Genomic DNA, 26,155 nt, shown 5'->3' with positions numbered 1-26,155 from the left:
TGCTCGGGCTTGAGCTAGCGTGCATCGCGAATGCCTCTCAATGCGTGTAATCCAGCGTACTCGACGGCATCCCTGCCACCCCATACAAAAACGGCGACGCCAGTTGGGGGTCGTTCTGCTGGTACGAAGGGATGTACTGCAGCGGCAGTGTCTGCACGCCGAAGTGGAGCCCATTGGCTGTCGGCACAGGAGGCATTGCGTGCTGAGCCATCCCTAGTAGCTGCTGAGGATAAACGGCAAGCGAATGCTGCTGCTGGGCGTGCTGCAGTTGCTGCGGGGATGGTTGCTGCGAATACATTCGATGAGCTACGTAGCTGCCATAGTCATCAGCGCCAAACACTCCCGGAGAATGGGAGTGCGCTGTCTGCTTTTTGTGAACAAGCTGCTTGGGTGCCGGGAACGGCTCCGGCTTGCCACGGTTCAGCCCGGAGCTACCGAATACCAGCGGGCGGTAAGATTCATGCTTTTCGAGCAAACTTGAATTCTGGAAGCGCGCGATCATAGCCTGCTTGCCCTGCAACCGCGCGTACGAAATAGCGCAGACCTTCTCGCTGTTGAAATTGGTCCACTTCTGGCCGTCAAACTCCTTGTGGAACGCCTCGATGTGCGCTGCCTCAATGAAGTTGATGAAGGCGTAGCCCATGTTGCACTTGTTCTTGAAGTCGATGGGCAGGTAGAAAAAATCGTAGTTGCCGCGATGATTGCGGTTGATCTCTGCGAGCAGCATTTGCTGCGTGTACTTGTTGGGGATGTTGCGTATCATCAAAGTTGTCCGCTTGTCCTCGCCCGACGCAACCTTCGCGATCGATAAGCTGAACTCGCCGGTGCCCTGGTCATTACGCCCCGTCATCGGGCGTCCTGCGGAGCTACTGGCCTGTGCGTTGGGGTGTCCGCTGCCACTTGCTCGGAAAAACTGGTCGCTGTTGCCAAAGCTGCTTCTCATGGGGGCGAATTTGGTCTGCATGCGCTGCCGTCCGCGAAAGTCGTAATAGGCCTGCTGTTGCTGCTGCTCCGTGGCGGACGGAGACACCTGGTTGTTGGAAGACTGCAATTGATGAACACCCTGGAACGACGAATATCCATTCGCGCGACTGGACAACGAGCCGATGCTGCTGCTTGAAGACGGCAGCGTAAACCCGTTTGAATACGCCGCCGAGTCGCCGAAGCTGCTGGACGACAGAGAACCGCCAAGATACGCCGAGGACGAGTTGCTCCTGGCGCGAGGCGCAGGTCTCGCCCAAATCTGCTGCTCTTCTTGGGGCATTAGTACCGGAGACGTGAGCTCTCCGGCTCCAGGATACGTGGATGACGTCGCCGATGCCATCGGGCTGTTGTTGCTAGCGCCGTCCAGGAAGGACGCGTTGAGCGACGACGCGACCGACGATGTCGGAGACGTCAGAAGCGACGTGCTGCTCGACGAGAAGCTCTTGGGGCGAGCCCGAGCGAGGCGCGGGTGGGTGGCTGCGGCCCGGTTCAAGCACTCCTGGAAGAGCTTGAGCTTGGATACGTCCAACGTCGGCGGCGTGGTGCGCGCCACGGACAGCGGGCCGCTCGCGTGGAAGGCGCGCGGGAGGCCGTTGAGCGCGGCGGGCAGCGCGCGCGAGTCGCCGTACTCGACGATGTACTTGGCGGTTTGCGGGTCGGGCTGCAGGATGCTGGCGACTTGGCCGAAGCACGCGCAGACCTGGCGCAGCTCGGCGGCCGTTACGGGCGGTCCGCCGCCGAGCGCGAAACGCACGAGCAGCGTGGCCGAGTTGACGTCGTCCGGCAGCTCGTACGGCAGGCAGAAGCTGATGACGTCCGCGTCGGCGCGCCAGCGGTCAACCGCGGCCACGGCGCTCGTGAGATCGAAGAAGGTGCAGAAGAGCAGGCCGCCCGCAGTCAGCTCGCGGCGCGTGCTGGCCACGCTCCCGAAGTTCTGCAACAACCACCACAACATCATCAACAACCCGTCAGCGCTCCAGGTCCTGCAGCTCGTCTAGGGCCATCACAACAGGGCAATCTCGGAAGATCGGACGTACATTGAGGCGGTCCACGACGCGGCGCACGTCCAGCGCGTCCCAGGCGCCGGCGCCGCAGCGCACGACCACGTGGCGCGAGGCGAAGTCCGTGCGCATGGCGTCCCAGAGCTCGCCGAGCTCGCTTAGCTCCGCGTGCGCCCGCCAGCGGCCGGCGTCGCCCAGCGCCGCGTAGTCCGAGAAGCTGCGCGGGCGCCTCTCTGCTGCTGCTGCGGCGGCGGCGGCTGAGGCTGCTGGGGCTGCTGAGGCTGTTGCTGCTGCTGCTGCTGCTGCTGTAGTAGTAGCTGTTGTTGTTGTAGCCGCGTCTCCGCCGTCCTCGTCCGTGGCGAAGGTGAGCGCGCGCAGCGACTGCGCGAGGGCGTCGTCGAAGCCCCAGAGCGCGTCCGAGTCCTCGGCCGCGGGCGAGTTGGGCGCCGAGGCCGTGGACGGCGGCGACTCGTAGCTGCTGTCGGCCTCGTCCTGCTGGTCGCGCTGCGGCTCCTCGGCGCGGAAGAAGCGGAAGCGGCCCGTGGTCAGGTGCAGGCTGCTGCGGTGGCGCGCGCGCGAGCAGGCGACGCACAGGTCGAGGCGGCAGGCCTCGCAGCGCAGCGCAGCAGCGGCGGCCGCGCACACGCCGCAGGCCGCGGCGGCGTCCTTGCGCGCCACCATCTTAAAGGGAGATCTTTGCGCCCGCAGGAGAAGCAGGCAGTGAGTGCCCCGAGTCGGCCGCGTCCGCCGCCCGGGGGTTTCGCGCCGGAGTTCGTTGCGCTGCGTGGGTGGGGGAGATGGCGCTTCGCCTCAAGGCCAAGATCCGTCCCACTCCGCCCGAAATCGGAAGAGGCAGCGCCAACGCGTGGCTCGCGGCGCTCGGGCGAGTTGGCGCCGGTCGCTGTGGGTGCGCTCGACTCGACAGGGCGATGGCACCGCCGCCGACCTTGACGCGTTTCAGTCGGCGGCCGTGATGGCCGTCGCCTCCGAGCAGCCACTCGAGTTGAAGCAAGCCGGGCGCGCGTGACAACACGGCATAGGGGCCCCCGGCTCGCGGCGCCAGCTGGCGCGTGTCGGCGCTGCTTGTACCAGGCGCGCAGGCGGGACTGGAGGCACCCGCCCACGCACGCAGATCACATTTCGCCCCCAGCGTCAACAGCAGCCACGCCAGCAGCTCCAGCACCAGACAGACGACCATGGCCGAGTCCAACTTCGCGCACCTGCTGCCCCCGTCCTGGACCAAGCACGTGCAGCTCTGGCTGGAGGACGACATCCCGAGCTTCGACGTCGGCGGCTTCGTGGTCGGCGGTGCGTGCGCGCCCCTCCGTCCTCCTCCCTAACGCGCAGTCACCGACCAAGGGCTCACTCTCTCTCTCTCGCTGTGCCTGTGTGTCCTGTGTCTGTGTCTGTATTGCCGCCCGCACGCAGAGGCCGAGGAGACGGCGCTGCTGCTGGGCAAGTCCGAGGGCGTGCTGGCCGGCGTCCCATTCTTCACCGAGGTCTTCCGCGCGCTCGACTGCCGCGTCGAGTGGCTGCTGCAGGAGGGCGACGAGGTGCAGCCCGCCAGCGCCCCCGGCGGCAAGGTGCCCGTGGCCAAGGTCACGGGCAAGTGCCGCCAGCTGCTGCTGGGCGAGCGCACGGCGCTCAACATCCTCACGCGCGCCAGCGGCGTCGCCACGCAGGCCAAGCGCTCGGTGCAGCAGGCGCGCGCGCTGGGCTGGGGCGGCCACGTGGCCGGCACGCGCAAGACCACGCCGGGCTTCCGCCTCGTCGAGAAGTACGCGCTGCTGGTGGCCGGCGCCTCCACGCACCGCCACGACCTGTCCCAGATGGTCATGCTCAAGGACAACCACGTGTGGGCCGCCGGCAGCATCACCAAGGCCGTGCACAAGGCCAAGCAGGCCGCGGGCTTCTCCATGAAGATCGAGGTCGAGTGCCGCCGCATCGAGGAGGCGCAGGAGGCCGCCACGGCCGGCGCCGACATCGTCATGCTCGACAACTTCGAGCCCGAGCAGCTCAAGGCCACGGCCGCCGAGCTCAAGAAGCAGTTCCCGCACCTGCTCATTGAGGCCAGCGGCGGCATCACGCCCGAGACGCTCGGCGAGTACGTGTCTCCGCATGTAGACATCGTGAGCCAGGGCAAGCTCACGCAGGGCTACCCGTGCCTCGACTTCTCGCTCAAGATCCAGAAGTCGGACGGCGTGCTGCAGCAGTAAGACGTTAGGTGCGGTCGTGAAGATGGAGGCAGGGCTGCTGCTAGCTGTTGCATGGCTTCACAATGTTAGCGTTACATGAATCGACAAGAATCAAAATCAAGAGCATTCATTTCAACCTGAAAACCGCGCGAGTCGGTCGGCCAAGTGCTCCACGTCATTGGAAAAGCTCCGGCGGCTGCCGTAGCGACTCCGGCCATCTTTTTGCTGCACTGTTTGCTCCTCAAGCTGCATCAGGCGCACTATCTTCGTAAGCCAAGCGCACAGCGGGGCGATCCGGCCCAAAAAGCTGTTCTCCGTCTTCGCACTGACATTCCTCGCGCGCCACTCGAGCTCAACAAGCAGCTGCGTCACCAACTCCACTTGGAAAGGCCTCTTAGCTCGGGGCAGCGTGAAGCGGCGGAATACGTACTCGACTGACTCGAGCACATCAGTTGTTGCTGCTGCAGCGGCGGGATCGTTCACTGTTACAGAAGTCTGAAACGCGATGTCGATGTTCTTCAGAAGCCAAAACCAAACGAGACGAAGGCGCACGATAGGAAGTACACCGAAGTCGGCTCGACTGCGCCTCAGCCACTGCGCTCCGCTCCGAACGTCCGACATCTTCAGCTTGGACGACATTTGCGAGACTAGTTCCGCGATTTCAATTGCAGATTCGAAACTTGAAAACGAGTAGAACCACCCGAAGAACTGCGCGGCGTTGTGAGCTATGTCTTGAGTCTTGTCTTGCTTGGGACCACTTATATCTTTGCTAAACGAAATTTCCAGTGCTTCGTGAAGAAGCTGAGGGTGCTCAAGCACGCCAATCCACTCGTACTGCCACGAATTGTCTGAAGCGGTGCGACTAGCTTGGAGCTGCTGGAGATTGTTGCCTAATACCAAGAACGCTCGTTCTCGCTGACCAGAGGACCAGCTTCGTCCATTCGGTGAGCGATCCAAGAGCGACACCTGGCTCATCAGTTTGCGGCTAAATAGACGAGCAGCGTTTTGGTGGCGTGTGCTTTGGGACAACACACTAACAAGCTCCGCGCCTCGACAGGACGAAAGCAAGTCCACGTGGCTTCGGCACCACTCGATAAAAGTCACGTACAAGTGAGAATAGCGCCGACAAGCTGCAGTAACAACAGCGCAGCCCGGAAAATCAGCATCCGATCCTTCGTCAGCCCACCATCCGTCAGGCAACACGAAGCTGATCGATTTGAACGGTGATCGATGAGCCTCCAGCATCCACGTCTGAAGCTGCGACCGCCAGCTTGGTAAGTGGTTCGCCCACACACGGACTTTGGCCCCCAATGTAAGTTCATCGAATAACTTTCGTCCACGCAGCATTCTTTGTTCATTTGACGGGTCGTCAGACTGCAATTGAGCGGATCGCCGCTCAAATAGTCGGCGGAGGAAGGCTTTGCCCAACGCCAGCGACTCGGCCCTGCCCGACAATGCCGTCTCTGCGAACTGCAGGAACTGCGCATCGTCCTCCAGACTCGTCGCACACAGCTCCAGCATATCGGACACTGCGTCGCTCTCCTCTTCAGCCTGCACTGCAGCCAGCAGCGATTGGTGCAGCTCCATCTGCACTTCTGCTTGCCTGCATGGCGCCGACACGAACAGTGCGGTCTGCATCTGCTGCAGCGACGCAGACGTGGTCGGGGGCTGCAGGACGTACTCCGCCCACGGCGCAGCGGCCGGTCGAGCTGCTTGGACGTCCAGCAGCGTCTGGATGGCCCAGTCCCTGGCCGAGTGCAGCGTCGTCACGGTCTCCCGAGGCAGCTCCAGGTCAATGGGGAACTCGATCATCTGCAGCACTGCAGCCACAGCCAAGTCAGCGCCCAATCCCCTCCCATGCAGACCAGACGAGCGCCCTCACGCACAGACGTCGGCCAGCTCTTGCAGCGGGGTCGCGTTGCGCTCTGGGGCCTGCAGCAGCTCGTCCAGCGCCGCCAGCAGCAGACTTGGGAACTGAAGGGCGTGCGGGTCCATTAGTCCAGGCGGCGCTACTGCCCATAGAAACAGCGGGCGTGACGCACCTCCGCCGTCTCCAGCGCGGCCTCGTACGTCTCCAGGCTCTGGGTGGCCGCGGCCATCCAGCTGAAGTCCCAGGTCTCCGGCCGCTCGGGCATCTTCGTGCTGATGGTTGGCACAAGTCGCACTTAGCAGTGGTTGAAGCTGCTGGCCTCCCACCTCTGTGGTCTGCGTGCGTGGCTGCGGACTAACGCACGTAGCGTCATGTGTTCCTCTGGATCTACTTGTCGAGCCCCGACGGCTCTGGACGGATGTGCTGCGTGGCAGCAGCACAGGGTGGGTGCTCGATGGAGTCGGCGGCCCCAGCGCGCGCAGTAACCCGCTTCGGTCGACCTTCTGAAGCCCCGCGGAGCCCCCGAGCCAGGTTCTCGCTAGTTGGCGCGCATGATATGCCTACAAACCTCAGAAAGCACCGGTCACGACGTGACTCACGTGGCCTCCGACGCCGAAATGCGGCAGTGGCGACGGAGAACGCGAAAATGACCAAAGAAGTATGAAGCTTCGAACATAAATGCCAGGTTGTTGTTCTGCCTGGCCACAACTTGAACGTTGTTATAGGCCTTGTTGTTGTAGACCTAGCTTGGGCGCTGCGGCAGAGCTGGAAATTGCCCTAAATGTACAGGTCCGCTTTCTCTAACAGCCCGCAAGCTCGGAGTGCTGCAGTTGCATGAAAATGGGTCGTGACCAAACGTGTGGGAATTTGACTTCAGGATTTGCCTGTTCATACGCTTTTGGCACCTCATTTCATACTTCTTTAGTCATTTTCGCCACTGCGCAGTAGTCGAGCAGGTCACTGGCTGGCGCCAAGTGGAATGCGCGTGGCGGCGCTAACGCTCTCGAGACGCAGACGCGGGGCCCGACCGATCGGCTGACGAGCGGGGACACTGCGACCTCAACCGCAGCGCCGCCATCCGCCCGCCACTTGCGAGCCAAAACGCTTCAACCGTTTGTTCAGTGCGCGTACATCCAGACGCAAATTTTTCGCGTTAGCGCCGCCACATGGAGAGCTCAATATGCGCAGCGACATCTTAAACAGCCGCAGCTCGCGACCCAACTGTTCTCGCCGACGAACAGAGACTGGGAGCTCACAGTCAACGCCGAGAGCGTTGAGACCCAACGGACAGAGAGCTGTTTGTGGGCATTGAGGCTGTTGCGCTGGATACAGCCGATGCTGCCATTGCTAACGACGCCACTCTCCGTCTCCTTCCAGGGGTGCTCGAGACCAGCCAGGCGTCACCGCGCCAGTCTCACTTCTCAACTTGCCTCGCCAGCGGTAATCCACACGGAAGCAGCAGCGCTTTCGTATTCCCTCTCACTCTTCAGTCACTAGCCCAAGCATGAAAATCAGCGCCATCCTCTTCCCTGCTGTGCTGTTGGGCATCGCAGCCGCCGGAAACCCGCAGGACGCGGCGCAGCAGTACTCGACAGTCACATTGACGCCGACGCCGACGCAGCAGCAGCAGCAGCAACCCACCCCGGCGCCGACCGTCCCAGTCACTTCTACCCCAGCTCCAACGAAGACCACAGGCGTTCCGACTACAGCTCCGACGACGCAAGCCCCCACACCGTACCCGACCAAGGGCGCTCAACAGTCCGAAAGCCCGACTCCAGCACCATCGACCACGGAATCGTGCACGAATGTCTCGGTCGAAGGTGACGCGACGTACTGCATCCAGGGCCCGGTTTGCAGCGGATCTGGGGACGCGCCTGCTGGAGCCTCGTGCCCTGTGAAGGGTGACGTCGCGGTCCAGGACTGTATCAAGACACTTCCGAGCTGGACAGATGCGAGCACGTGTGTCGCCCCAGTGGACGCCATTTGCGCGCGCGTCAAATCTGGTGTGTGGGGCTGCTTGTACGGCCAGCCGAAGGTAGGCGACTTCACCACACCCGCTCCGACAACACCAGAAACGTACGAGCTCCCGACACCGGCACCTACGATGATCCCTGGGTGGGAGAAAACCCCAGTACCATCGCCGACGCCGACTTGGGTGGACATTACGCCCGCTCCGACAACGCCGTGTCCTTCGAAGGAAGTTCCTCCTCCAACGTACGTGGTGATCACGCCTGCGCCTACAACGCCGACCCCACCGAAGACCGAAGTGCCAACGCCCACCCCTACTGTCCCCAAGTCTGAAGTTCCCCCGACACCTTTGCCGACAACGCCATGCCCGACCACGCCTGTGCCGGCACCGAGTGCTACCCCAAGCAGCACAACGCCATACCCGACCACGACTGTGCCGACGCCAACTGCTACCCCTGCCAGCACAACTCCGTGCCCGACCACGTCTGTTCCAACGCCAACTACTACCCCTGCCATCACAACTCCGTGCCCGACCACGTCTGTTCCAACGCCAACTGCCACCCCTGCCAGCACAACTCCGTGCCCGACGACGACTGTGCCGACGCCAACTGCTACCCCTGCCAGCACAACTCCGCGCCCGACCACGTCTGTCCCAACGCCAACTGCTACCCCTGCCATCACCACCTCGGTTCCGACGCCTCCTTCGCCAGGCAAGCCGTCGAAGCCCACACCTACGACAGAAACACCTAAGCAGCAACAGCAGCAGGGTTCGTCTTCGACCACCCAAGAACAGCAGCAACAGCAGGGCTCTTCCTCGACCACGCAACAGATCAGCACTGCTAACGGTGCTGCTGTGACTGGTGCCACCACCTCGTCAACTTCGAGTGCTGGTGTCGCTGCCATTGTCGCGGGCGTCTGCGCGGTCCTCGCAGCCGCAGCCTTTGGACTCCACAAGTACCGCCAGCGCACCGATAGCAGGTCTCTGCACGTGTGGGAGGGCCAAGTCATGACGCCGGTCATGACGCCCGTCGTTTAAGGCCTCGGCGCAATGCAATGCACGTCTTCGTTGTCTCCGCCTGCTCGTCCCGAATGGCGACAGAGTCGCTCCACGTAGTCTAGCGATTCTCCACCTCTGATCGTGGTTGAAGTTGACTTCAATACGCACACATTCGTAAATATCCATAACCTTCTATCCTATGTTTTGTATACCCATAGGAACACCTAGTTGATATAATTGCATATACAGTCCTAGGCAGCTCACTTGGCATCATGCTCACCCTCGCCCGCCGCTCGTCCCCTCTGCTCCCGACCATGAGCCGCTCCTCCTCTCGCCTGGCCAGCTCCCTATCGCCGCTGCTGTCCACAGAGCAGGTGCAGGAGCTGGCGCAGGGCGGAGAGCGCCGCGTGCGCTTCCTGGACGCGTCCTGGTACCTGGACAAGAGCCGCGACGCCAAGAAGGAGTTCGCGGCCGAGCGACTGCCGGGCGCGCAGTTCTTCGACATCGAGCAGATCTCGGACGCGACGTCCACGCTGCCGCACATGCTGCCCACGCGTAATGTGTAGCCTAGCAGAAGGGGGGACAAGTAGGGGCCTGTATAGCTCACAGTTCCGTCCTGCCGCAGCGGAGACCTTCGAGCACGCCATGATGTACCTGGGCGTGGAGAACGACGACACGGTGGTCGTCTACGGCGGCAAGCACTGCTTCAGGTACTGCACTGGTGCAGCTTTAAACCCGGAGAGGGTTGACTTATGCTGTTCCGCGGTTCTGGTACAGCCCCGCGCGCTGCTGGTGGATGTTCAAGTACTTCGGCCACGACAGCGTCCACATTCTGAACGGTGGGTCGGCCGCTGTCTCTAGGACGGATCAATGCAAGCTCACTGGGCGCTGTCTGCTGCAGGTGGCATCACCAAGTGGAAGAGTGAGCAGCGCGAGATCGAGACCGGCGAGCCGCAGAAGGTGGTGGCCGGTGCGGCATTCAAGGCCAAGCCCAACGAGGCCCTTGCCGTCTCGTGGGAGGACGTGCTGGAAAAGATCGGCTCGAACACCCAGATCGTGGACGCTCGCGGTGCAGCGCGCTTCTACGCCAAGGACCCCGTACGTTGATGCGCTGCTGCAGTACGTGGGCGTCGGGAGGATTCGATGTTACGTTCTTCTTCATTGTTTCATATAATGTAGGAGCCGCGTCCGGGCATGCGTGGTGGGCACATCCCTGGAGCCCTCAACGTTCCGTTCGGAAAGCTGGTTAGCCTCGACGACTACTCGGTAAGCGATGTTACCGAGACATACGAAACGTTGTATCTAACAATTACTTCGCACCTTTTTCTTTTGCGGTGCAGCTGTTCCGCGATCTCGCTGAGATCAAGAGTGCCTTCGCTGAAGCAAGCAAGTGCACTACCATAGGCCATGAACCCGTGGAGAATGAACAGCTCCTTATGCTTTGTTTTTTGTTGTTGAATATGTAGACGTGAAGACGGATGAGACCAGCCCGATTATTACGAGGTATGTTTGCCATCTCTTGGTCGAGAACTGTTATTTCGCGTTGGCTAGTCTTGGGCTGATACTGATGTCATCCTGTTGCAGCTGCGGCTCTGGTGTGACTGCGTGCATGCTGACGTTTGGTTTGCATTTGGCGGGCAAACCGTTGGAGAAGTAAGTCTACGCACGAAAACCTATTATTTGTTCGCGGATTCTAAATAGGTTTTGCGTTTCTCTTGCTCTTCCTACAGGGCTCCTGTGTACGACGGATCATGGTCCGAGTGGGGCCTTCGCAGCGACCTTCCCTTGGAAACGGAGTCGAAATGAGCGCATTCCCAAGACAACTCGCACCTACCAACCCAAGCAAAACAGCGAGAACATGTCAAATTGTTTGAAAAGTTTGCAGCCTGAAATGAGCACGTAAAAGACGGCCATTAATGCAAGGATCGCTTCAGTGACATCATTCGTTCGTGCCGATGTTACTGTTGCCGCACGTGTTTGTTTACACGATCCGAGCCTATCGGCATCATGATGGTGGGTGTTAAGCAACACAGATTTCGCGCGAGACCGATTGCGCTCGTCCTCGGATTACTATGCACCCACAAGTCTAGCAGCAGCAGCAGCAGCCCTCACTTTGAAATCTTCCTCCTACCCAGCACAGCACAAATTCGATCTCTTTCGCGCATCTGCAGATTCTCGACAAGAAGTATGCCTTCTTACCGTGCAGTCCAAGCGCAAAAGCTGACCAAGGATTTCCGAGCTGCTACCAAGATCGTCGAGTGAAAAGATCTATTCGTGCAGCCCAGGGTTATGAACACTTTGAAAAATTCTCCGCTTGCCGGTTAGTGTTTCTTCTTCAGAGCTTTCACCTTTTTCGCATGTTTGGCCGAGTTCATGTGCCCATTGTACTTCTTCACATCGCGGAACGTGAGGCCGCAAGGCTGGCAAGCCATATTGGTGGGAGCCGCAAGTGCTTTCTTTTTCGCGGGGCCCTGTCAGCATGGAGTACCGCAATCGGTCAGTACGTATCAAACCCAATTTGACCTGTAGTCGGCACGCACCTTGTTGGCCGCGCCACTGTAGCGCCTGGGCTCTCCATCGGTCGATACTTCAGGAACTTTTTGACGCGGATCTGTCACTTCAATGCTCTTGTCGAGCGAGAATATGAAATAGTGCGCTCCAGTAGTGGAGGGCGGCTCACCTCGGAACGATGCCGGGTGGGTACGCTGCGGCTCGTAGCCCGAGTAAATGCTGGCGTTAAAAGGCTCCGTCCTGTTGGCATCGGAAACATCAGCGTAAGCGAGGGACAGAAGCACTTTCAAGTAAGGAAGGGCCTCCACCTACCGCTTCATCTTGAAGCCGCTCGCCGCAGCCTGCTCCTGGATTTTCCAGCGGTTGTAGAACAGGGTGTTGCGCAGTGACACGAGCACCTGGCCCCGCGTCGGGTGCAGATACCGCCGCGTGGAGTAGAAGAAGTCCCTTAGCAGCTTCTGGTTGTTAGCCACATCTTCCTCCGTGGCGCCGCCGAGATGCGGGAAGTTGAAGGCGATCGACTGGAACGGCTGAGCCCCTTCCAGCCAGCTCTCCTTCTCCAGGTGCGTCGCGTCCACGTCGAAGTGCACTTCAGCCTGCACCAGAGCCACCACCAACCTTTGCTTAGTAGAGTGCAAACAAGCAGATCCCCTGCACGTGCTGGCCGTGCGTACCGCTGCCGTCTCCAGCGCGTCGCAGTTGAGCAGCGCATTCGGGTATTTCTCCTTCAGGTCCGCCCTGGAGTCGTAGCAGGTGGCAACCAGGTTTTTGCCTCCCTAGCACAGTTCAGGCCCAACGGTTAGCGCTTTCGGCCACTTTCACCCCTTTCGCGATTTCGACGACCCCCACCCACCAGGAACACGGCGAGCGCCAGCGAGAAGGAGAAATCACCGTCGCCGACCACCAAGATGCGCTGGCGGTCGCTGAACGGGCCCAAGTTCTTGGGATTCGGGTTGGAGGACGCCGTCAGCGAGAAGAGCGCGTTGGTCTGCGACTTGGCGGCGCGAATCTGCTGCGCAGCGGCGTTGGAGCTGCCGGCCGCGTGTTTCTATCGGGCGGAGGATGCGCGCGTTGCAGCATTGGGAGGAGATCAGTGAGAGGCAGAGGCAGCTAACTGAGTACAGTTGGGGGCACGCACTTTGTCATTGCGGTGGCGCTTCTTCTTGTCGCCCTGGGCGCCGCGCGACTTCGACTTGGCCATTGTTGCGCTCTGGTGATGGGAACCAGCCGACTCGAATCGCACTTTAGTGGCGGGCATCGTACTTTAGCGAGGGCAACATTCATGTTGAAGTGAGCGTGGGTGAACGGCGTGTTGTTGTACCTCCTCAGATTCGAAGGGTACGCGGTATCACACCACATCTGGAGTCTTGTCGGAGTCTACGGGTGCAATCGGCGTGCGAGGCACCCCGCTTAGGCAGGAGCTCGCTCGTACTGCATGCATTTAATGAACACTCGAAGGGGTCTCCAGGCTGCATATGTGTTGCCTGCTGCACTTGTAGACGCCTCCGCTGGACTGTTTGCAAGTGAATTAGTAATTGCAGTTCATACGACGAACAAACAACCTTGCACCGAGATTCCGCTTTCGCCTGTAGACGACCTGCATCCCGAGCACGCGGCCGATGCGCACCAGCCTTCAGCTTGATGCACATTCATTGGCACCTGCCAGGCCAATCGAGCCTGGCAAAGGAATCTTGTCAAGCTTCAGCCCACCGCGGTCGTGCCCTAGCTGAGCCGAGTCGCCGGTCGGCACAAAGTTAAATGAGCCGAAGTCCAGCACCGAGCCAGCACACAGCGCGACTAACTCAGACCCGCAAGTGCGTTGGGCAATGCCGAGTGAAACCTATCGCCGTCAAATGGGCTCAACAAGTAACTCCAATCTTTGGCTGTGATTGAACACTTTCTAACACCGTGTACTTCCTAACGAAATGCTTCATGAAGGGAAGCGATACCGGGGACCAAACATCATGCATCCTAAGATTTTTCACCAGGGAATCGAGTCCCACCGCAAGCGTATTCATGGACGAGCAGGCAGAAGAAAGTGGTGCTGATTGGGCTCATGCAGTCTGGTGACAGGGGTTTAATCCAACTACTCTATGCTCGAAAGGTTTTCGGCGGGTGCACTGAAATTATCCCTTCTGCGCAGAGCTCGGGTTACGTCGACCAGAACCAAGAGCACGCCTCCGATGCCTCGAGCTACATCGACCGGAACCAAGAGCACCAATTACGCCTCCATGCAGTCCTCCGATCTGGAGATCGAGTCGGTTCCCCCTCACTTTCCAATTCGCCTCGAGCGCCACAGGTCTCAACTAGCCGCTGACGACTACAACAGCTACTAGTACTCGTCAATCATGCAGCTCAACGCTCTTCTTCACGCCATCCTGGCCGGAGTCGCCCTATCTGCTACCAGCATTTCCGCCGCCTGCATCAACGTCTCGGTCGAGGCCGATGCGACGTACTGCATCAACGGACCCATTTGTAGTGGCTCGGGAAGCGCGCCCGCTGGCTCGCTGTGCCCCACCAAGGGCGCCGTTGCTGTGAAGGACTGCAGCAACAACAAGCTGCCGAGCTGGACGAGTGCAGGGTCGTGCGTGGCACCCGCGGATGCCGTGTGCGCGAAGATCAAGACTGGCGCTTGGGGCTGCGTCTACAGTACCACGAAGTCAAGCAACAGCACTGCCAACTCTACTACAGCGGTGACGCCGGCCCCCACCACGACAGTGAAACCGGGGGATACTACTACCAACTCGACTACGGCGGTAACGCCGGCTCCCACTACCACGGCGCCAAAAGCGGGTAACAGCACTGCCAATTCTACGGCAGCGGTGACCCCGGCCCCCACCATGACAGTGAAACCGAGGAATACTACTACCAACTCGACTACGGCGGTGACGCCGGCTCCCACCACCACGGCGCCAAAAGCGGGTAACAGCACTACCAATTCTACGGCAGCGGTGACCCCGGCGCTCACTACCACGGCGGCCAAGCCGAGTAACACGACAACGAACTTGACATCCACTTCCACTTCGACGAACAAAACGTGCATCAACGTCTCGGTTGAAGGTGACGCGACGTATTGCATTCACGGGCCCATTTGCAGCGGCTCAGGCAACTCCCCAGCCGGTTCGTTGTGCCCCGTAATGGGGGCCGTTGCTGTGAAGGACTGCAACAACAACAAACTGCCTAGCTGGACAAGCTCTGGAACGTGTGTGGCTCCGTCGGACGCTGTGTGCGCGAAGATCAAAACTGGTGCTTGGGGCTGCGTGTATGGTGCGGCAAAGTCGAGCAATACCACAACGAACTCGACGGCGACGGCAACGCCTTCTCCAACCACTACTACTGCATCCCCTACGACCAAGCCAGCATCGACGCCGGCAGCAACCACTGCAGCTCCTACCACAAAGCCGGCCGCCACGCCGGCCACCACCACCGTAGCTCCTACCACTAAGCCGGCCACCACGCCTTCTCCAACCACTACTACTGCATCCCCCACGACCAAGCCGGCATTGACGCCGTCAGCTACCACCGCAGCTCCAACCACGAAGCCGGCATCGACGCCGGCGGCAACCACCGCGGCTCCAACCACGAAGCCGGCATCGACGCCGACGGCTACCACAGCTCACCCGACCTCAACCACCACCAACTCGACGGCTTATAACTCGACGACGACCTCGAACTCGACAACGGCCTCTAAATTAACGAATGCCTTGAACTCGACGACAACCTCGAACTCGACAACGGCCTCTAAATTAACGAATGCCTTGAACTCGACGACAACCTCGAACTCGACGATTACCCATAACTCGACCACAACCTCGAACTCGACGATTACCTATTACTCGACAACAGCGCCTGTGAAGGTTGCATATGTAGCTACCGGGGACGCACAGGGTACGGATGTTTCGAACACTAGCTCGGTGGGCATCATCATCGCCATCGTCGCTGTTGGGGCAGTTGCCGCCATCGCTGTCTTCGTCGTCCACAAGAGACGCCAGGGTGCTGCGAAGACCGAGTACCTGGACAACGTGTACCATGGCACCGTGCCGACTCCGTTGTAAGCGCTTGAGATGATCTGTCACCCACATGTGCAGCCAACGGTGTCTCATTTCTCTTTCCTTTCTCACGATACACTGCATCTCGATCTCACGGGTAGCGGGCGAACGAAGCGAAAAATCCCATAGCGAACCGTAGCGGCTTGAGAATAAACCTTTTGATTTTTTTTTCCTGAGTTGCTTGCACGTCCCTTGCATCAAAGGATTTATCGGGTAAACGTTTTCTGAAGCCCGTATGGATCGAGTCAAAACACAAATGCCTGCTTTGAGGTTGTGTAGGAGGTGAAGCAGATCGTAACATTTCAGACGAACCTTTCAGATAAATTGCTATTCATTATGGGCTTGCACAAGTGATATCTGATCGCGACGCGTGCCAATGAGCAGCATGTGTCCAATGCAAACCGTCCGTGTGTCCGAAAGAGATACCATTGGTGGTCCGCAAACGAGTTCCTGTGTTAGTGGGGAGAGAGATACTATAATTCGCTATGCTATGGCGGCGGCACTAATTTTAATGCCAGAAAGCCATCGGGGACACGTGCCTCGATACAAGCTCGTGAGCGCAACATCTGACGTTTGATATCGCTTAGTTCAACAGGATTCCCCTGTCGCTGTATCGCGTTGATACAGTAATGATCCGGTGGTCCGGTCTACACCAGTTGCAGTGCGCATCCGTCCAGCGAATTGATGATTTGTTTTGCTTCTCTAACGGGCAAGTGAAAGTGTCTCTGCGTTCGTGAGCGACTTGGACTCGTGCCTGTGTGCGGTACCAAGCACTAAATCACCCCACACTGATAACAGATATGGCAATATAGGTAGCTGGACCCCCTCCCGGTGGTGCACACCACAAGGTGTTCTCCGTTCACCGGTAGATTAGGTTTTTAGTTCGAACTTGTTTCTGGGTAAGTTTACAAATAGCTATGCACTACATCTCTATCTTCGATCATCTACAATATAGAAACCCGTCATATTCGACGCTTCAGTGCCTTCAAACCCTACATCCTCAAGAAGTGTAGGCCTCATACATCTGACACTCGCTAAAAACAATTCCTGCTTTCGTAAGTTTCCTTTTCCGTAAACTAGCACGTGGAAATGTTACCAGTTTCGAGAATTCGGAGCACACCAACTTCCACGCGCATCGATCCGAGACAACAGGCTCAGTTTCCTTCTCACTTTTCAATTCGCCTTGGACTGCGCACGCGCTTTCACCTCCACTAGTAGTTGGAGTAATCGACAGCTACCAGTACTCCTCAACGATGAAGATTGCCTCCATTACTTTCGCCATTTTGGCAGGAGTGGTCACGGCTGGATCTGGCACTCCCTCCGCGACGCCCGCCCCCACCACTTCTTCGGTAGTGGCGGGTAAATCGCCCTCCTCGTGCATTGAAGTCTCCGTGGAGACTGACGCGACCTACTGCATCGAAGGGCCTATCTGCAGCGGATCGGGCGACACGCCTGCTGGGACGCTCTGCCCCGTGAAGGGTGCGGTGGCCGTGAAGGATTGCCACGACAACCTGCCGAGCTGGACGGGGACCGGCACGTGCGTAGCGCCGTCGGACGTGGTGTGCGCCAAGATCAAGACTGGTGCGTGGGGCTGCGTATACGGGACCCCGACTTCCACTCCGTGCCCGACGCTAGTTCTTGCATCGGAAGCTTCGACGCCTTGCCCGAGCCTTGCTCTGGCCACGGAGAGCTCAGACGCTACTCCGTGCCCAACCCTCACGCTTGCAAAAGAAAGCTCCATCGCTACTGTCGATGAGACTCCGTGTCCGACGTTCGCGCTTGCCACTGAAAGCTCCGACGTAGCTGCTGTTGACAGCACGCCTTGCCCTTCCCTTGCTCTCGCCACGGACACGACTGATGCCTCCCCAACTTCGAAGTCCGCCGCGACGGCAGCTGCTACTTCCACGCCGTGCCCCACGTTGGCCCTCGCTACGTCGGACTCAAGTGCTACTACCACGACGACTAAGTCTTCCTCGGCGACTTCATCCACCACTGCTGCTGTGGCCACCTTGACCCCGTGCCCCACACTTTTGCTTGCCTCTGGAAGCTCGGGTGAGACCGCAAGTACGTCTTCCAAGAAGGCAGTTGCCACTTCGACCCCGTGTCCGAGTCTCCCTATTGCCTCGAGCAGCTCCGCGTCCACCTCAACTCCGTGTCCCAGTCTCCCGATTCCGTCCGATAACAACACTGTCACGACTGCGGCCTCCACGGATTCATACGCGAAGGACTCTCCGGCCCAATCCATCACGACCAGCACAACCGACCAGGCGAATGGCTCAGACGCATCGAGAGGTTTCCCCACCGAGGCGATCGTTGGCATTGTCGGTGGCGCTGCTGCAGTCGTAGCCATTGCCGGCTTCGCCTTCTACACGAAGCGCCAGAATCTGCAAAGCCCGAGTTTGTACCTTGGAGCTGCAGCAACCCCGGTGCGAGGCTAACTGCTGTATGCTCTGGAGGTGTAGGTGTGTCCGTTGCTTCCTTCGGTGGGCTCAACCTGCCTCACGACAGCAGTTCTACTAGTCGGTGATATCTTGCAACAAGCTAACACGACTTTGCATTTTTTGTTTAATTTCTTCTGTTCGGATTGTTCATATGCCTAACTCCGCGGCACACTCGGTCTAGTTGTGTGCTGTGCTCCCACAACTATTTGGACCATCGTGGCGGCAGATCTTTACTCCTGCCTTGTAGTCCATCAGCGGGATGCCGTAGACCTCCGGGACCCGTAATTGATGAACACGGGGAACTTGTCCGGGGTGTACAGCTCCTGCTTGCACCTCCAGTGCATCGAATGTCGCGATGGACTGCAGTGTGACATTGTCCGCCCCCGTTCGCTTCAGCATCCTGTCCGTCTACTACCAGCCATGACGATGCACTGGTGGCCTCGCACTTGTGTGCCATCCGCCAGGGTGATAACCGCGAGAGAAGTTCTGTCGGCATTCAGCTCGCCTGCCACGCTCCACACGGGGCTGCGCTCACGAAACCCAGCTCCCTTGAAAGCTTGGGCATCGAGGCCATCGCTTGGCCGGGTTGTACACCGCTTAGCTGTCGGCAGGCAGCGAGGAGCTGGGGACCCGCTTTTTCGCTTGAGCCCCGGTCAGCACTTCGAACGGTACATTGTCCCACTCCAGGGTCTTCCCAAGATGCACGAGGTCGTCGATGCGCTCGGGCGTGAAGCCCAGCGTGTGCTCGAAGCTGCTGGACCTGGGTAAGCTGGCTGATGAGACGATTTCATCTCTGCTGATGCAGAGAAACTGATACTAGTAGGATGTCACGCGTGAACACAAACAACGAGAACGAGAACGAGATTATCGGCACGGACGAGCGCGTTGAGCGCTGGTCTGGCCACTTAACTTAGTTACGAGATGCACAACTAGTTTCGCTGGTGTCGTGGCCGCAGATTTCTCAAAACGTGAGTCGCGCGGACCCCACGGCGTTCTCCCAGCGGATGATGTACGTGAGCACCTCAAACATGTAGAAGTGCGCGTACGACGGATCTCGGTTGTCAACCTTGCCCGCAAAAGACACCTTCACGCCACCCGAACGTTGGAGGGTTGACTGAGGCTGCGCTGGTGCAAGCCCCCGCCTCCCTCTCCTCAGCACCTCCTTCTTGGCACTCGACGACGAGTCCTCGCTGTCGCTAGAGCCCAGCAACTCCAGGTCCGAGCCGCCGCTGTCGATGTCGAAGTCGAGGTTGTCGTCTTCCTCGAAGAGGAACCACTGTAGCGTGTTGACTCGAGAAAACTTGGGCTGCAGATCTTCCGCCACGATGTCTTCGTGGCCCGTGAAGTACTCCGTGTACCCTTCGGCATAGGCTGGGTGGTAGATCGTCTGGTAGGCCACCACATACCCACGCGGACTGCGCAGGCGGAACATGACCATGTTGTTCCAGTTGACCGTCTTGAGCTGCGGGTGGTGCACGCAGCGCTGGATCACGAGCGTGTCGTCGTTGATCTTGTGCAGGACCTTGATGCCGAGCGTCGAGTACTGGATCGTGCGCATGTGCTGCTCGGTGGTGACGATATCCCACGTCTTCTGCATGAGCGTGTTGGCCGACATGCCGGTGATCCGCTTGGACATGGAGAACTGCAGCGTGGTGCCGTCCAGAAACATTTGGTCCTCCCAGCCGAGCATGTGCATGCCCGAGCTCAGGCACTTGCCGCGGTACCGCCGGTCGAAGATCTCGTAGTAGCACTGCTTGATCATCTCCTGGCACTCGTGCTCGGTGAGTCGCGGGTGCGAGTCGGCAGGCGTGAGGCTGGGCAGCGACGGCGCCATGAGCAGCGAGCTCTTGGCGGCGCCCGACGCCAACGCCGCCGCGGTGATGGCGGACGGCGCCTCGAAGTCAGTCAGGTAGACCTCCAGGGACGACGCAAAGCCGTCAAACTCGGCCAGCTTCTGCTTGGTGGTGGCGATCTGGCGCCGCAGCGAGTTGAGCTCGTTGGTGGCCGCCGCGTACTGCTGCTCGAGCGGCGAGGGCGCGCGGCGCGACGTGACCGCCATCTGCTGCTGGGCGTTCAGCAGCGCGTCGTACCGCGCCTCGAGCTGCGCCACTTGCTGCTGCATGGCCTGCACGTCATTCTGCCAGCCAACACGTCAGCACCTCGTCTACCTACCGTCGTCGACTGGGCCAAGGCATGGCGGCACTTACTTTGCGGCGCTCGCGGTACCTCCGCTTGAGGTCGCGCTGCTTGCGCCGGCGCTCCTCGTCCCCCACGAACGCGCGGGGCTTGGCGATCATGACCGCTGCTTCAGATTAAAGGGATGGACGTGGCTGTAGCCCGTTCCGCCGGTGTTGAAGGCGCGCCGAGGACACAGCACGTGATTGCCCGGGGCTTGACGAACACGGGTCGTTTTCAATAGTAAACGCCGTTGGCGACTGCCGGTCGCCGCGCAACTCAGGGCCGATCTCTGCTCGAGTGTTGAGCTGCGAGCCGCTCCGCCCGCGACAGACGGGGGCAAGTGACGCGGAGCTCTGCGCGCCCAGCGCAAACAGCAAGCGAGGCAGCAGATGGAGAGCGCGCAATAGAGACCAGGCTCAGGGCGCCGAGGACGAGGCGAGATCCCAGCGAAACGCCGTTTTTGCAAGTGCGACCGGCTCCCTGCGCGCGCTTCGACTGGGTTGACCGTGCCGCGCTGATTTGAGCCCCTCGAGCAGAGGAGATGTACGACAAGGGTGCACCGCGAGCGCACGACTCGGGTCTCTGTTTTGTCGCGATTGAAGAATACTACAGCGCGGCTGCAGCTTACATGGGGCCATCTGCGGCGCGCCAGCTGGACGGCGCTGCGTGTGAATGCACCATCGGCTGACTCACGCTCAGTAGTATAGTCTCGGCGGCGGCAATGGCCATTTCGTGGCGACACACGAGTACTGTATTTCGTATTTCGGTGCGTGTTTCAGCATGGACCAGAACTTGTGCATGCAAGCGCGACTGCGTGGATGAATCCGGGAGGGAACACCGAGCAGCTTTGCCGCTGCGATTTGACCGATCGACCTCCCTCAAGCCGCCGATCAGTGGCGCCAGCTCTCTCGCCCGAGGAGCTCGCTCTCCCCAGTCGTGGCTGAAGGCCAGGCTTCACCGCGCTCCTCCGTCGGCGGCGGAAAGGAGCTCCGGTCTCGCACGCCTGTCGTTCGAGCCACCACCTGGCTACGTGTGATTATGGGCGCATCACATCCGCGTTGCTGCCGAAGTCACGCTATCCTATCTGTGATGCGAGCATGCGAGTGAGTGCTGCCAACGAAGAATCCGTGGTCGCCATGCATGCTGGCTTCGTTGACCCAGCGCCGCGTCGTCGCGAGGGCAGTAAAGCGAAGCAATCGTTGTGCGAACGCGAACTCCTACCTTTCGACACCCTCTGGGCGACTCTACGCCGCGGCTCCAAGTGATTCCGACTCTACGTGGGCGGTGTTCGGAAGCGCTACAAGTGGAGCGAGCTGGCTCCGTTTCGAGTCTTCATGGCGCGGAATCCGGGTAGTCGACGCTGTTGAAGTCGATGAAGCCATGTGCGAGTGTAGATACTTTTTTTTTCGTCCGACCTCCAGTCAACAAAAAGCGAGCCGCAATCAAGAGCTTGCTCGTCGCCCGGCACCTAAACCAGCAGCGTTGTGATGACTGCGGCGGCGAAAGGCCGTCGCAAGACTAAGGCAAAGACGTGTGACCAAGACCACGCCCATTGTACAATTTCCCCGACACTCTTCTTGCCAAGTCAAAAACTACACGGCGCCACGTTATTGCCTTACTGTTGCTACACATTCACATAGATAATTTGAGGGTGCTGCGCTTGAGACGCTTCTTCTCATCTGCAACACTAACCTAGCACTCCTCACTAGCTCTTCGATTTCTTCGACGCAGACTTTGCCGCCTTCTTCGCCGATTTCTTCACGACAGGCTTCTCTTCGACCGTCACGGGGTTCGCAGGCGCAGCCGCCGCAGCGCTGGCACCGATCGTAGCCACGCCACCAGCCGTCTTCTCATAGCCATACGGGAACCCGAAGTAGCTGCCAGGGAAGCCGCCGTAGTAGCCGCTGCCATAATAAGGAGAAAAACCGTAACCAGCGTTGTAGTCAAATGGGTAGCTACCGAAGCCGCCGTAGATCCGATAGTCATAGCCTCCGTAGAAGGGATAGCCGTACGGATCATAGCGACCATTGTCATATCCACCATAGTTGTCGTAGTCGTCATAGCCCCCGTATCTCTTGAAGCGTCCGTGGTCGTCACAGTCGTTGCCTTCATAGCGCTTGAAGCCATAGTACTCGTCAGGATGGGCTTCTCCGAGGCGACGCTGATGATGGATATCCTTGACCTGTGCTGCCCACTTGAGGTCACGGTTCACAGCCACGGCCTCTACCGGGGCCTGGGAGAGCGCCGCAGCAGCAGCCACATACAGCGACAGCACAGTGGCGAGCTTGCTCTGCATCGTAACTCCTTGTCCTTGGCGGGGACGCTTGTGCGGAAGCGAATTGCGAAGTGACGTTCCTCCCTGATCTAGCCCGCAGCACGAAGCAGGTCGGCATTGCTCCCTCACCTCCGCAGAGGAAGAAGAACCACATCACAATCGCTCTCGTCGCTGATAGATGGTCGTTCACCCAATCAAGCATATTGCAAGTTGAAGTTGATGTTACTTCATAAAGCTACTTCACCCAAACTACTTCATATCACCACTTCAAAGCATTTGCGTGTCAATCCGCGCACAGAACGACCTGGAGCGAAGAGCCATGAGCGACGCGTTCCCCAAGGCGCCCGCGCCCGTGGCGGGGCTGCACGCCGGAAGCAAGAGCGACTTTGGCGAGGACCTGGACGTGGACGAGCTCATCGAGCGCAACCGCTGCCACGCGGACTACTACAAGCTGGAGGACTGCCTGGCCGACTTCGACCGCGACTGGACCAAGTGCCAGGCGCAGGTCAAGAAGCTCAAGCAGTGCAACGACCGCGTCAACCAGCTGCGCCGGGCGCAGGAGGCCGCGGCCCACAAGCAATAAACGCCGGTCTTGACTCTCAAACGATGGTTCACACATGCATTGATTGACGCATGCTGCTCTACTTACTTTGATCTTCTTCTCTTCTGGGACTGTTGATCTTCCTGCGGCACGGCCTGGAACGCCGTCCACCGGCTTCTTCTTCTAAGGGAAATGAAAGGGGCTCTACCTCGTTGAAAGGGGGGAACGACAAAGGTTAAAAGGGCGCTTCGACCGTCCGGCCTTCGCTGCCACCCGGTGCGCCGTCGCCGGCGGAGGTGCTGCTGCCCTCAGGGGCGTCTTCTTCTTGTTCGTCCGACACATACCAGCCGTCCATGGTGTCGATGTCCATCGCAGTATCCTCGTCGCGGCTCTCCTCCTCCATGGCCAGCCGTGCGTACTCGGCGCGAGCGTAGCGGTCCCAATCTCTACACCCAACAGTTTTCCATTAGTAGACAGTTCCTGCGTCACCATCGCCATTAGTTGCAAAACGTACGTAAGCTCCGGCTCGGCGAGCTGCTGGCGCAGAAGGAACGGGTCGCGCTGCTCGAACTCAATGAACTTGCTCAGGTTGAACAGCACGTTGAAGAACACCCCAGATACGCGGATCTTGTCTGGGCGGATAAAGTCCTTGTGGTAAAACTCGCCCTCCTTCTCAGGATGCAGCAAGTCCGACATCTGGCACAGGATATCCTCGAACGGTACCACCTCGTGGCCGAGGCACTCCATGCGGTGGATTTGGTGGCGATAGAATACACGCATCTCGTCGGCGCGCAGGACGCCGTCCTCGTTCGTGTCGATAAGCTCGAACCAAAACCTAATACTGACGGGATTAGCTTTGTCTTCTTCCGAGAGCATAAAGTCTGAAATTGCATGCATCACAGGACCGTTAGCACCGGCCAAAATCATAGAAAATGGAAGATGACCGGGAAACTCACAAATGAAGTCCTCGTAGCTCATTCTCTTCTTTTCCTCGGCGGTAAGAGTTTGCACGCGAGCAAAAGGGCGCCGCCCGCGCTCGAAAATACGGTCCACAATGATTCGTGTAAGGGCGTGACCGCCATAGCGTACGAGATCGTCAGGGCTCAGAAGGAAATCATGGTCCGTGTCCAGCTCCCAAAATTTGCAGTACAGCACGTAGAAGTGCTCATAAGAGAAGTACGAGTTCACCTGCGCCAACACACCACAGTTGTGAGCTAACAGCACACCGAAATCGATACTCCCACCCGCGCATACAAACCTTGTTGATGTCTTCCTCCTCGTCCACGGTGTTAAATGCGCTGATGAGATTGCTGCGCCTTAACTTTCGCAACGTGATTCGGCCGCTACTGTCTCTATCTACGGAGTAAAATATCCGTACCACCACCGTCAAAGCTGTAGACAAGCAAAAATAGGACAATCCGTCAGCTCCGCTATTACTTCACCCTTACAGGACGCGTGCTACCGATAAAAACTTACCGTATTTCTCTTGAAACTCGGGCGTGCCCCCAAGAAACTCTAGTCCAGGATGATACTTCAACAGTTCTGTAGGCAAAACGACGCATAGGAGCACTAAGTAACAGGAACGTAGTGCACACATCCTCCTCCCAACGCTTTACCGCACCATGCAAGAACGGCGCGAAGTCGTCTCGCTCTATGAAGTCGTTCTTTGGCTGCTTCACCTGTTTGACAACACGGCAGCGTCCGTCAGTTCGCGATCGCGTCACACTCTCCATACTGCAAATCGCGCAAGACCACGTACTACTCTAAAGAAGCGCTCCACGCTGTCACAGGGAGCCATCTCGCGCATCCAGTAGCTCTGGAACATGTCCTTCGTTATGCGCTGCGGCACCGCTCCTCCGTCGGCGCTCGTGGGGCTAGTCGCGTCCTCCGCTGCAGGGCTGGAAGACGGCTTCGGTGTCGTCTCTCCCACCGCCCCGCACGCGGCGAGGATGCGTCGGAAGAACGGCGCGTTGAAAAACGAGGGGAAGCCGCACAGGTCCTTGGTGATGGCTACGAAGTCTTCCACCTTCATGCCCTCCGGGAACTCGCGGAAGCGCGCCTCGATGTCCGTCACCTTGCGCGCCATTGCGTCCGTGGACAGCCCACGCAGCCGGCCGCGTCGGCCCTCGCCGGGCGTATAAAACCTGGGGATCTGAACCTGCTTCGGGGCCTCCTCAGCCATCGGGTGGTCGGGTTCGCCCGCCGCTGCGGGCTCCTCGGTCTTGGAAGCCTCGTCCACGGCCTGCTGCTCCTGTTCCTCCTCCATGCTCTCGTCCGCGTCGGCGGGCGGGGCAGCAGCAGCAGCAACAACAACTTCCTCCTCTGCAGACGCCGCCTGTTCCTCCTGGTTCTCCACGGGCGCCTCCGCTTCGTTGTTGTCGCTGGCAGCCTCACTCTCGCCAGCCGACATGTCTACGTCGTCCGAGGGCGGGGGCGGCGCAGTCGCCGCCTCCTCCGTCTTAGCCGCGTTAGCAGCAGTAGCGGCAGCCACAGCGGCCGCGGCGTTGTGCAGCTCGTCGCCGAAGAGGCTGACCAGGTGCTGGTGGCGTCTGCGGGCGCTGGGGCTGCCGGCCGAGCCGGGGCTGAGCAGCGCGAACTGCTGGTAGTTGGGCGGGCGCTTGGGGCTGCGCGAGGGCGAGTCAGCCCCGCTGCCGGCGGCGCCCACCGAGGCCAGCAGCGCGTCCAGGTTGAGCTCCTTGCCCTGGCGCAGGTCGGCCACCATGCTCTGGATCATCTCCTTCGTGCCGTCCACGTTGAGCCACTGGCGGAAGAGCTCCTCCATCTTCATGCGGCCGGCGGGGCACAGGTGCGCGCTCTCGATCTCCGACAGGCGCAGCGACTCGGGGCCCGTGCCGCTCGAGCTGGTGGGCGACGCCATGGCGGCGTCCGAGGCCTCCACTTCCACGGTCATGGGCGCGCGCGACTCGGTCTCGCGGGCGAGGCGGGAGGATGAGGGGCTTCTACGAGAGGGAGGGGGGCCGGCCGGCGGACGAGCAAGGCGAGCAGGGGGGAGCGAGGCGACCGAGCGACGAGCGCTGTGATCTTCCTTCCTTCTTCGTGTCTGATAGTCCGACGTCCCGCGCCCTCCACGAGGGAGTCGTGCGCCCATTGGCCGATAATGAGTCAGATTCAGCCAATGGACGCG

The 26,155-nt window shown here is 59.7% G+C and overlaps 12 protein-coding genes across 14 annotated transcripts; 6 read left to right on the top strand and 6 right to left on the bottom strand.

The window, feature by feature from the left end:
* Positions 1 to 37: 37 nt before the first annotated feature.
* Positions 38 to 2,666, bottom strand: IUM83_18576 (mei2-like protein; the record flags this gene model as incomplete). The annotated part of the gene is made up of 2 exons (XM_067943585.1): positions 38 to 1,918; positions 2,022 to 2,666. 2 exons carry the CDS (start codon positions 2,664 to 2,666, stop codon positions 38 to 40), a joined length of 2,526 nt encoding a protein of 841 aa, XP_067792959.1.
* Positions 2,667 to 3,181: 515 nt separating this feature from the next.
* IUM83_18575 (nicotinate-nucleotide diphosphorylase (carboxylating)) lies at positions 3,182 to 4,201 on the top strand (the record flags this gene model as incomplete). Its single annotated transcript, XM_067943584.1, has 2 exons — positions 3,182 to 3,293; positions 3,414 to 4,201. The coding sequence occupies 2 exons, from the start codon at positions 3,182 to 3,184 to the stop codon at positions 4,199 to 4,201; spliced, it is 900 nt and encodes a 299-aa protein (XP_067792934.1).
* Positions 4,202 to 4,312: 111 nt separating this feature from the next.
* IUM83_18574 (uncharacterized protein) lies at positions 4,313 to 6,315 on the bottom strand (the record flags this gene model as incomplete). The annotated part of the gene is made up of 3 exons (XM_067943583.1): positions 4,313 to 6,000; positions 6,067 to 6,154; positions 6,223 to 6,315. 3 exons carry the CDS (start codon positions 6,313 to 6,315, stop codon positions 4,313 to 4,315), a joined length of 1,869 nt encoding a protein of 622 aa, XP_067792935.1.
* Positions 6,316 to 7,554: 1,239 nt separating this feature from the next.
* On the top strand, positions 7,555 to 9,054 carry IUM83_18573 (Mucin-like protein; the record flags this gene model as incomplete). Of its 2 annotated transcripts, XM_067943582.1 has the most annotated exons (2): positions 7,555 to 8,264; positions 8,354 to 8,768. In XM_067943582.1, 2 exons carry the CDS (start codon positions 7,555 to 7,557, stop codon positions 8,766 to 8,768), a joined length of 1,125 nt encoding a protein of 374 aa, XP_067792929.1. The 2 variants fall into 2 exon arrangements, with proteins under 2 accessions (XP_067792929.1, XP_067792928.1); XM_067943581.1 differs by having other exon boundaries at positions 7,555 to 9,054.
* A 233-nt stretch (positions 9,055 to 9,287) lies between these two features.
* Positions 9,288 to 10,821, top strand: IUM83_18572 (3-mercaptopyruvate sulfurtransferase; the record flags this gene model as incomplete). The annotated part of the gene is made up of 9 exons (XM_067943580.1): positions 9,288 to 9,570; positions 9,641 to 9,725; positions 9,793 to 9,854; positions 9,917 to 10,113; positions 10,195 to 10,281; positions 10,356 to 10,401; positions 10,482 to 10,518; positions 10,600 to 10,668; positions 10,746 to 10,821. 9 exons carry the CDS (start codon positions 9,288 to 9,290, stop codon positions 10,819 to 10,821), a joined length of 942 nt encoding a protein of 313 aa, XP_067792930.1.
* Positions 10,822 to 11,336: 515 nt separating this feature from the next.
* IUM83_18571 (uncharacterized protein) lies at positions 11,337 to 12,727 on the bottom strand (the record flags this gene model as incomplete). The annotated part of the gene is made up of 6 exons (XM_067943579.1): positions 11,337 to 11,486; positions 11,556 to 11,766; positions 11,839 to 12,122; positions 12,201 to 12,302; positions 12,380 to 12,574; positions 12,665 to 12,727. 6 exons carry the CDS (start codon positions 12,725 to 12,727, stop codon positions 11,337 to 11,339), a joined length of 1,005 nt encoding a protein of 334 aa, XP_067792931.1.
* A 1,147-nt stretch (positions 12,728 to 13,874) lies between these two features.
* Positions 13,875 to 15,181, top strand: IUM83_18570 (Mucin-like protein; the record flags this gene model as incomplete). The annotated part of the gene is made up of 3 exons (XM_067943578.1): positions 13,875 to 14,586; positions 14,763 to 14,954; positions 15,024 to 15,181. The coding sequence occupies 3 exons, from the start codon at positions 13,875 to 13,877 to the stop codon at positions 15,179 to 15,181; spliced, it is 1,062 nt and encodes a 353-aa protein (XP_067792932.1).
* A 1,647-nt stretch (positions 15,182 to 16,828) lies between these two features.
* Positions 16,829 to 18,013, top strand: IUM83_18569 (mucin-like protein; the record flags this gene model as incomplete). The annotated part of the gene is made up of 1 exon (XM_067943577.1): positions 16,829 to 18,013. The coding sequence occupies one exon, from the start codon at positions 16,829 to 16,831 to the stop codon at positions 18,011 to 18,013; it is 1,185 nt and encodes a 394-aa protein (XP_067792906.1).
* A 964-nt stretch (positions 18,014 to 18,977) lies between these two features.
* On the bottom strand, positions 18,978 to 20,313 carry IUM83_18568 (the record flags this gene model as incomplete). 2 transcript variants are annotated; one of them, XM_067943575.1, is made up of 2 exons in its annotated part: positions 18,978 to 20,153; positions 20,224 to 20,313. In XM_067943575.1, 2 exons carry the CDS (start codon positions 20,311 to 20,313, stop codon positions 18,978 to 18,980), a joined length of 1,266 nt encoding a protein of 421 aa, XP_067792904.1. The 2 variants fall into 2 exon arrangements, with proteins under 2 accessions (XP_067792904.1, XP_067792905.1); XM_067943576.1 differs by having other exon boundaries at positions 18,978 to 20,141.
* Positions 20,314 to 21,899: 1,586 nt separating this feature from the next.
* Positions 21,900 to 22,490, bottom strand: IUM83_18567 (uncharacterized protein; the record flags this gene model as incomplete). The annotated part of the gene is made up of 1 exon (XM_067943574.1): positions 21,900 to 22,490. The coding sequence occupies one exon, from the start codon at positions 22,488 to 22,490 to the stop codon at positions 21,900 to 21,902; it is 591 nt and encodes a 196-aa protein (XP_067792903.1).
* Positions 22,491 to 22,788: 298 nt separating this feature from the next.
* On the top strand, positions 22,789 to 23,052 carry IUM83_18566 (Complex 1 LYR; the record flags this gene model as incomplete). Its single annotated transcript, XM_067943573.1, has 1 exon — positions 22,789 to 23,052. One exon carries the CDS (start codon positions 22,789 to 22,791, stop codon positions 23,050 to 23,052), a length of 264 nt encoding a protein of 87 aa, XP_067792902.1.
* Positions 23,053 to 23,245: 193 nt separating this feature from the next.
* On the bottom strand, positions 23,246 to 25,921 carry IUM83_18565 (serine threonine-protein phosphatase 2a regulatory subunit b subunit alpha-like; the record flags this gene model as incomplete). Its single annotated transcript, XM_067943572.1, has 7 exons — positions 23,246 to 23,456; positions 23,525 to 23,891; positions 23,967 to 24,198; positions 24,269 to 24,402; positions 24,487 to 24,552; positions 24,632 to 24,689; positions 24,770 to 25,921. The coding sequence occupies 7 exons, from the start codon at positions 25,919 to 25,921 to the stop codon at positions 23,246 to 23,248; spliced, it is 2,220 nt and encodes a 739-aa protein (XP_067792901.1).
* Positions 25,922 to 26,155: the final 234 nt, after the last annotated feature.

The sequence above is a fragment of the Phytophthora cinnamomi genome (genome assembly GCF_018691715.1).
Source record: "Phytophthora cinnamomi strain GKB4 chromosome Unknown Contig32, whole genome shotgun sequence".
NCBI lineage: Eukaryota > Oomycota > Peronosporomycetes > Peronosporales > Peronosporaceae > Phytophthora > Phytophthora cinnamomi.
Note: the sequence above shows the minus strand (reverse complement) of the source record. Positions and strands in the feature narration are given on the sequence as shown.